This window comes from Alosa alosa, chromosome 22 (assembly GCF_017589495.1).
Source record: "Alosa alosa isolate M-15738 ecotype Scorff River chromosome 22, AALO_Geno_1.1, whole genome shotgun sequence".
Classification (NCBI taxonomy): Eukaryota; Metazoa; Chordata; class Actinopteri; order Clupeiformes; family Clupeidae; genus Alosa; species Alosa alosa.
This window is the reverse complement of record NC_063210.1, coordinates 10581299-10590020: the sequence shown is the minus strand read 5'-3', so window position 1 is coordinate 10590020 and position 8722 is coordinate 10581299. Positions and strand designations below refer to the sequence as shown.

At 44.4% G+C, this 8722-nt stretch overlaps 1 protein-coding gene across 6 annotated transcripts in view; it reads right to left on the bottom strand.

Annotated features, from left to right (window-relative positions):
- The window catches only part of wu:fj29h11, a 28524-nt gene that overhangs the window by 548 nt on the left and 19254 nt on the right, over nucleotides 1-8722 (bottom strand). For all 6 annotated transcript variants that reach the window (XM_048232578.1, XM_048232580.1, XM_048232582.1 and 3 more), the window contains 7 exons: nucleotides 7158-7335; nucleotides 5396-5573; nucleotides 4926-5052; nucleotides 4357-4476; nucleotides 2033-2189; nucleotides 1600-1712; nucleotides 148-301 (listed from right to left, as the gene is read on the bottom strand). In XM_048232578.1, the coding sequence (XP_048088535.1) occupies nucleotides 148-301; nucleotides 1600-1712; nucleotides 2033-2189; nucleotides 4357-4476; nucleotides 4926-5052; nucleotides 5396-5573; nucleotides 7158-7335 (1027 nt within the window). The remainder of the gene's footprint in view (nucleotides 1-147; nucleotides 302-1599; nucleotides 1713-2032; nucleotides 2190-4356; nucleotides 4477-4925; nucleotides 5053-5395; nucleotides 5574-7157; nucleotides 7336-8722) is intronic.

The window sequence follows — 8722 nt, the reverse complement described above, 5'->3', positions numbered from 1 at the left end:
CAGGAGCTCAAAGCAAGCAAATCTTCTATTCTGACTATGTATAATTCACAATAAATGTCACAGCATGGCAGGCACTGCACTGTGCAATTCGTTTGAAAATAGCTTCATTCCCCATAGAGGGTGGCGGAGAGAAATAACCAACCGCACCTCGGCCCTCTTTGGCAGGAAGGCATGCTCGGCCTTTGAGGAGCTGGAGAATCTGATTGGCCACCGGTTTAAAGAAGTCTTGGATCTCGTCAGGAAGTGGAACGAACTGCAGAAAGTAGCAGAGTCCTTTCAGCCCGCTGAATTCTGGGTGTTTCTGTGAAAACCAAAACAAAGAGGATTAAAAAGTTTCCTTCATCCAGTAGCACAGCACAGGAGTTTTAAACTCCAACTTCACTTGAAGTTGCTAAATTGCTGCAAGTGGTTGCAAACTTTGATCCATAGTGATTGGCCATTACAGCACTGTGCCTTTTCTCATTGTGGTGTGAAAATATTAAAGAATTGGAAGGCAATAATGAACATTTCCAGCTGGAGATGTTGCACTGCAATAATAGTCACTACAATTTACAGAACCCAGAACTGAGCTAGAAAATTGCTTTTACCAGAGCATCCAATTGCATGATGGCCATCACAATATGAAGCCAGCTGAATCAAGTATTCCAAAATAAGTATTACTTGCAGTGATTGTGAATGTATCACACAGTAAGACACTGCTCTTCAATTTGTGGTGGTGGTTGACTTGGGCAAGGGGGGTGGTTCTTGAGTACTCTACAGTACAGTATTCTAAGGTAGCTTAGAGATGTTGTGATAAGACCTTAGCAGAGTTGACTTGAACGCAGCAGTTTTGAACAAATTTGCGCAGCATGGTCACGATGCTAAGCGGATTTAATAGCAATTTAGCCTGTCGTCTTCTATGCAATGCTTCTATCTGCCAACAACAATCCTTCAACAATTGTTAATGTTTTGTTAGATGTACATGTAGAGGAGGGGCGGAGGGTTCATTACGAGAGAGAGTGGGGTGGGGTAAGGAAAGGCTGCGTGCATAAAAAGTGCAGCTCAATGAAAGGGTTTTATCTCATTTAAATAGTACAACATAGAACATTATTGTGTGACGGCCAGTGTTGATCTTGTGGTGGCCCGCCACAGACTAGTCAACGTATAGGAAACACTGCACTGCTATTTTTTTTAATAACATAAAATGACTGAAAATGTAATTTAATCACTGGAGTCAAACTGAAATTCTGGGTCTGAGGCTGGCTATTTATGATATAACACTGCAAGAAACTATTTCCTTAATGGTCCATCAAATATACATGTGTGCTCCACAAAGGCACACTGGAACACAAACACTCTCTTAACGCTTAAGTACAGGACGTGTCTAGTGATTTTCCCAAACCATACAGACTCAACAGTAATTACAGCTGATGTAATGCCATTCATTATTGATGCATCTCACTCCAGCTTCAGTTCAACTCTGATTCAACAACTAAGGGCTATTAAGAACGGCAGTTGGATTTTATTTAGCTCTTTGTCATGAAGTCACAGGGGTGATAGGAGGTCATATATGGCAGAACACCGGCCACTGTTGCGGAGAGAGGACAACTGGGTTCTTACGCTGAAGACGTCCATGGCCTCCATAAAGAGCTGGGGCAGGTTGGAGCGCAGCCACTGGTTCCAGGAGCTGTCCCTGTCCACGTCCTCACGAGACGACGGGATGTCAAAGTCCCCTGTAGAGGACATTATAGAAAAGGTTTTAATGAAGAGATAAAATAACACATGCACCACTCAAACAACTCAAACCTTCACTCAGACAGTTCAAATGAATCTAATAATTGAGTTATTATTATCGTCTAACTCAGACAGTGTCTGCAGTCACAACCAGGGAGGTGTCTTGGATTGTGAGAGGACGGATTTATGGTACAAGTGACCCAAAGGAAATGCACTGACTGCACTTCCTGTTCAAACGTGCACACAGCTGCGCAGCTCTGCATGCCTGCGCAGAGAGCGAACAACATCTGTAACCTTTGCCCTCCTCTGTGACCCCGACCTTGGATGATGAAGCGGAAGCCGAAGCTGCGCAGCGGCAGGAAGGCGAAGACGTTCTGCTGGCGTGGCTGTAAGGGGGCGTCGGTCGAGGACGATGACGAGCCGTCACTCAGGCAGAAGGCCATGGCCAGCTCCGTGGACTCCACCTCCTCTTTAATCTGAGGGACACAAGAGAGATTAGCACACGTGCACACACACGCACACACACTCACACACACACACAGACACGCAAACAAACACACACACGGGCATGGTGGAGCATTGCTAGCATTGCCGTCTGACAATCTGTCCATGGTTAAAAGCGATACAGATATTTCTGTTCCCTCTGAGGAGCTGTGCTCCAAGCCTGATGGAGGGAGATTGTTCACAGAAGTGCAATGTTCTACGCCCACCCTCTTTACAGTTGGATTCACTCAGTCAGTTTAGTTTGTGGCCGTGCATTTTGGCAGATATTCTTTGGCAGAGAAATGTGTCTGTCATAACTTAAGTACAGCATCTGTCAAAGATCAAGTTGAGGGAAACAAAAAAAGCAACATTCTGAAGCGAGAGAGAGAGAGAGAGAGAGAGAGAGAGAGAGAGAGAGAGAGAGAGAGAGAGAGAGAGAGAGAGAGAGAGAGAGCTAGAGAGCTATGAAGGTATCTGGCATAGTTCAACTAGGGAAAAATTATAAATATATACAGAAAACATTTTATGTGGCGCTTTCATTTTTGGGGAGCTGACAAAGGAGAAGCCAGCTATTTAACCCCCAAAAAAGTGCTGCTTTATAACAATGGGCCTGACAGAAGAATATACCTGAAAAACATGACAGATGGTTTGACGATGCTATAGCTAGCTACTAGCATTGAGACTGTGATGGGGAGGTATATATGGAACCAAAAAAGCCTTGGGAAATCTATCCAGGACTCTCCTCCTGATATAGCACGCATGTGTGTGCGGGGTTGTTAATCACGTGCTGGGTGACTGCACAGGGAAAGCCTCTCTTCTGCGCGGCTCCCTCCGCAAATGTCGCTTAATTAAACCGCCGCTAATTTGATAGCATCCCTCAACACCTGAGGTGGGAGAACTAAATATGGAGGTGGAAAGGAAAAAACATGAGGAGCGACATGAGGAAAGGGGAAAGGAGAGTGCAAAAAGAGTGGGGAAAAGTGTGTGTGTGTGGGGGTACTGGCTGTCATGGCACATTTGTGCATTGCTTTTTCCTTCCCCTCTTTCTGCAAACCCTGTGACCCGAATTGGATGCTTTGGTGATGGGTTGGGGAGAAGATCAGAGAGAGAGAAAGAGAGAGAGATAGAGAGAGAGAGAGAGAGAGAGATAGAGATAGAGAGAGAGAGAGAGACAGAAATAGAGAGAGGAAGACAGAGAGGAAGAGAGAGAGAAAGGGAGAGAGAGGAAGACAGAGAGGAAAGAGAGAGAGAGAGAGAGAGAGAGAGAGAAATAGAGAGGAAGACAGAGAGGAAGAGAGAGAGAAAGGGAGAGAGAGGAAGACAGAGAGGAAGAGAGAGAGAGAGAGAGAGAGAGAGAGAGAGAGAGAGAGAGAGAGAGAGAGAGAGAGAGAGAGAGAGAGAGGGAGGGAGACGCTATGGCGTCGTAGGCTCCGGCGGAGGGCTTACATAATAACGGTAGAGCCCCAGAAGACGCAGACATGCAAAGGCGTGAACATTCCTGGCGTGAAGCAGCAAGATGAAATGAGACAGAAAGAAAGAGGAGAAGGGATAAAGGGAAGGAGAGGGGCACAGTACTGAACAGGTTGAGAGGGGAGCAGCAAATCCTAAAGACAGGCTTTATTCTCCACTTAGTTATTAGACAGAAGGATAAGGAGGGCTTAGTAAAGCAATGTGTGTGTTGGGGAGACAGAGAGTGGGTGGTCTCCTGTATTTTAAATATTACTTCTTAATTACTATGTCACAGTTGCACCCCTATTTTAATTCTCCGTCTTGACTTTTGTCATTTGTATACTCCAATATTGACACAAATACTCACACAGATACCAGTCAATATATGAAAATAGACAGAATGGACAGAATTTGTAAAACACTTTTCATTCCTTATTTTTCTCCATCATGGTCCAAGTGTTAGCAGCACCCGCAGACCATGTTTCATGGTTTTCGGGTGTACGGTTCGGTTAGGTCCTATTGTTCATTAGTGGGCTCTTCGTGGACTAGTAAACACCACCCCTTATACTGGTAAACACCACCCCCTGTGGGTGTGATTAATTATGTTATATTATTATGTGATTAATTATTATATTTATTATCCTTAATATTTGTGTCCCTTTCCCTATTTCTTCATGACATAAATAAACGGTTCAAATGTGTGCATCTTGCCTTCTTGGGGTGGAGCCTGCTCTTGACCACGAGCCAGCGCTCCAGGCCACCTGTGTGCCGCACCTCCAGGATGTTGTGACTCAGGTCCTGCCGACTCATCGTCACCAGACGCCCATCCGTCTGAAGGTCAGCAGAAAGGTCAGGTCAACGAAGGGGTCATTTACTGTTTACATGATATGCATCAGCTCTGCAAACAGCAACTAACAAGGACTAAAGCAAGATGTTTTGGACTAAAGCAAGAGGTTTTTAAATAAAGCAAGATGTTTTTAAATAAAGCAAGATGTTTTTGACTAAATCAACTCACAAAATTATTTGAAAAAATAAATGCAGAATAATGCAAAATTCAAAAGTATACAGTATTCTGTTATATCTAAATTGTACGGTGGTAAGTACACAATACATTAGTATGACTGATTGTTACCAGAATAGACAACAGTGTTAGCATTTAAGACTAAGCAGGGTGGGGAAACCAATTCAGTGTACTGTTGTTACGCTGTTCTTCAAGAAGATCCAGAAGCAAAAGAACTTGGTGAGGCTGCATCTACAAAGCTCAGAGGGACGTGGGTCACCTGGTTGAAGATTGTGATGGAGCGCAGGCGATGGAGGAAGAGCAGCAGAGAGGGGTGGACGTCACGGAACAGGTTCCTGGTCTGGAGGCTCTCGGAGCGCAAAGGCAGCAGGATCTTGGTGGTCCAGCTAGAACACATTACAGCAAGCGAGACAGCTGTGACAGGCCATTTCTATGCTGGAAAAATACTACTATTGTAACTGGAATGTCCCACAATACAAGACTATTGGGTTTCACTATTGGATTACTTGTGAATAGAGTGAATTTGGCTGTTTGGGCAAACTGACCGCTTCAACAATTTACTTGGCAAAATACATTATTCTGCATCTACAACTGGCTATTGTCTTGAGCAGAGGATCCTAGTCACTGGACCAAACTGGCAAAGCAATTCAGATGGGAAAGGCTCCCTCTAGTTTTGCAGGGTGGGAACACACAGTATTAAATGTTAGAGTGAGGCGCCAGTGATTTCACCTCTTGTGACAGATCTCTGGGGCGTTTGCAGTCACCGGACGCTCCTCGTCGACCCAGTGTGGCAGGATGTATCCCATGGGGCCACTGTTCTTGTCGAAGCGGACGTGAAAGTCGTTGGAGTGGATCTCGGGGCAGTCCGTCACTTTGAACACCGACTTGAACCCGATTCCTTTCTGCCCTGGAAGTCATACAAGTCACAACATCAGTCAGCAACACTTCCATCTAAAGACCACAGCATGTTTGTGTGAAAGCAAACTGACCTCTAAACAAATACAAACACAACCTTGATAAATGGCTCTTAAAGCAGAATACACTTTTAATTATACGCTGATACTGTTTATGTCAAACCACAATGGGAGAGGCCCTCAGGATTGATAAATATAGAAAACAGACCAATTCCAGTGTCATAATGTCACTATGCAATCCTGCTCAATAGAACACATATCTTTTTGGGGGCTGCTTGTGACACTCTAGCTCACAGGCCTCAGTTTCTCTTGGTCACCCATCTGCCAAACTCCATTTCCACTGCCTTGAGCCCCACACAAACTGAGCAGAGTTTTGCTTTGGGAAACTAAACTGACAGATTGCATTTTGATATAAGCCCATCTCAGAATGAAACAAATAGTTCACACATTTGTCTTTCAAAACACAGACACACACACACGCAATCTTCCCTCTTCCCCCCCAGCCCACACACACACACACACACACACACAGGCACGGGGCCTCTGTGAGCCATAGTCTTGCAAATGAAGTCTGTGTTGTTCAGCCATCAATCCCAGACCGCCTGCGTGTCCTGTTCTGAATAATTAGTCTGAAGGTTATCTAATAAAGCGGTCCTCACAGCAGGGCCGACAACGACACACACACACACACACGACAGTAGGCGAGGGAGTCTGTGAATGGGCTGCACACACTGACAGGCACACCAGGCACTTCACAAGGACATCTGCTCTGTTTCTTCAGAGATGCTTCTCCCGCATGAGACGACCAGACAACAGCAGAGAGAGAGAGAGAGATAGATAAAGAAAGAGAGAGTGGGGGGTCGTTACTCAGCCCATTTAGGTATAATGGCAAAGTTTCACATAAAAAACCCAGGACAGAGAAATCTCCCCTCATCAGCCGAGAGCTTAAAATAAGCCTGATTCCATGATGTCGGTATTACGATTGCCTCCAGGCCTACTTTCAGTGGCCTTCTGTAAATAAACCCCCTTACATCTGAATATGAACCAACACTGGCCTCATTATTAATTATTTTATTTTTTGGTCTTTTATTATTTTAATTGACAGGATAGTAGACGGCTGAATGACAGGAAGTGAGTGGGAGAGAAAGTCAGGGTGGGATTCTGGAAAGGACCACCTCCCATACTGGAATTGAACCTGGGTCTGCCATTTGCTGGAACGGTGCAGGTGCCCAAGCCAGTTGGTCTTTTTATGCCACAGGCTGGGAGCCTTTTTGTTTCTGGGTTTGCCCAGGTTGTTTTGCCGGTTGCCAGTTTTGGAGCCTGGGTTTCCACAGAGCATTTTTTTTTTTTAACAGTGTATTCAGGACACAGAAAGCTAGCGGTTGGTTAGGTGATGTTTGCAGTAAGTGACATCAATTTTTTTAGCCTAAAAAACGTGTGGCATCGCTTAGAGCACCTTTAAGGCTTTGTTTCTCCCTATGTAGAGGATTTACTTATGGGTGATGCACACAAAATCCTTTAAATAATATACTTAGTTCAGGAAAAATGCTATGAGATTCACTGCATGTTAAGAGTACCTATGTATCCGTAGGTGTGTTTGCCCTTGGTGCTTTGGCCGACGTCACAGATGGCCCGCACGTTCTTATCCTGGAAGCCGCACTCGTTGTTCAGGATGGTGATGCAGTCCTTATCGAGGACGAAGGCCAGCGATGGCTGCACATCTTCGGCTGAGGGGTAGCTGTTGTCATCGGCATTCTGCACACAAAAGGAATGTCATTTCAATTTTTCTAATGTCTGGAAATAATGATATGCAAATAAGTGAATGGGGAAAAGATGTTGTGCAACAAAGTGGCATATAACACCAAAAATGATAAAATTATAAAAATAATACAGAAAATGAATATACTAAAAGTGATGCAAGGTGAGTAAGATGGTGCAGAAATACGAATATTTAAAACAGGTGACTTTGTAACTAGACAAAAATCAAGTCAGAACATCAATTACTAGGGATGTCCCGATCCGATATTTGGATCGAATCGGCCGCAGATATTAGCAAAAAATGTGGGATCGGCCTGCACGGGAAAATCCCGATCCGGACTCCCGATCCAGTTTGTTTTCAAAATTCCGGTCCGTGTTTTTTCCAGCGCACCGATGTAGGTAATCCATTCCAGTTTTTTTTTCAGCTTTTCCCCAACCGGTCGCGTTTTCCAGCACACCTAGCGACCTGTCCAGCATCCCGCTTGTCCGTGCATGTCCCACTAAAATTTAAAGTTATCGAGCTTAAAAACATTTCATGTCACAGTTAAATTAATATAGCCTAATGTTAACGCGACCCAGTGTGTCATGAGACCCTCTTACTATTAAGGCTCTTATGCATGTTGCTGCTGACAGCTTTGCCTGTCTAACTAATGTTATCTCCAGCGATTTAAGATTGTTTGTGTAATGTATAGGCACAGCACGCACTTTAATTTCCCTATTTTTACAATCGGCTAGCCTAACAAACGATTTCATTTCAAAAGCAACCTGGTCAATCGCTAACAACTAAAGTGCACCTAGGCCTACAACTCTACACATTCAAAGGGTAGAAGCTTCCAGTAGGCGATCATAACTTTTTTTACCGTTTGAAGTCTGTTCATCGCTAGCCCTCGACGATGTGAATTAGTGACAGCTGTTGTCGCGGTAAACTTAAGCTCCTCTAAATAGTGTAGATAGGCCTACGTGCTATGTTGCTTGATTTTCTGCAGCCTAATAAATGCAGCCTGTAGCCTAGGTTACTTCAGCAAACCCAGACCAATTGTGGCATCGGTTTCGCTTTTAAAACGCTACAAGAGGCTTTTTAGCGCAGTCTCACTTATCATTGATGAGCACAGGAGCAGGCTGACACCTGAGCATGTTGAAATGATCACCTTTGTGAATAGAAGAAGAATCTCTCCATCATGCTCAAACTGCAGCCAGGGCAAACAGTAGAAATTGAAGGGAGTATGGAGATGGAGCAGTAAAGTGTGGAGGAGATAGCAATACTGTAGAAGGGTGACAGTTATTTGGGTTGTTATAGCCAATTCAGTGTGTGTGGGGTAATTTGACTATTTTCTACTCAGGTTTTGTGTGTGTTGCTTCTCATTACCAACCACTGTGGATTATT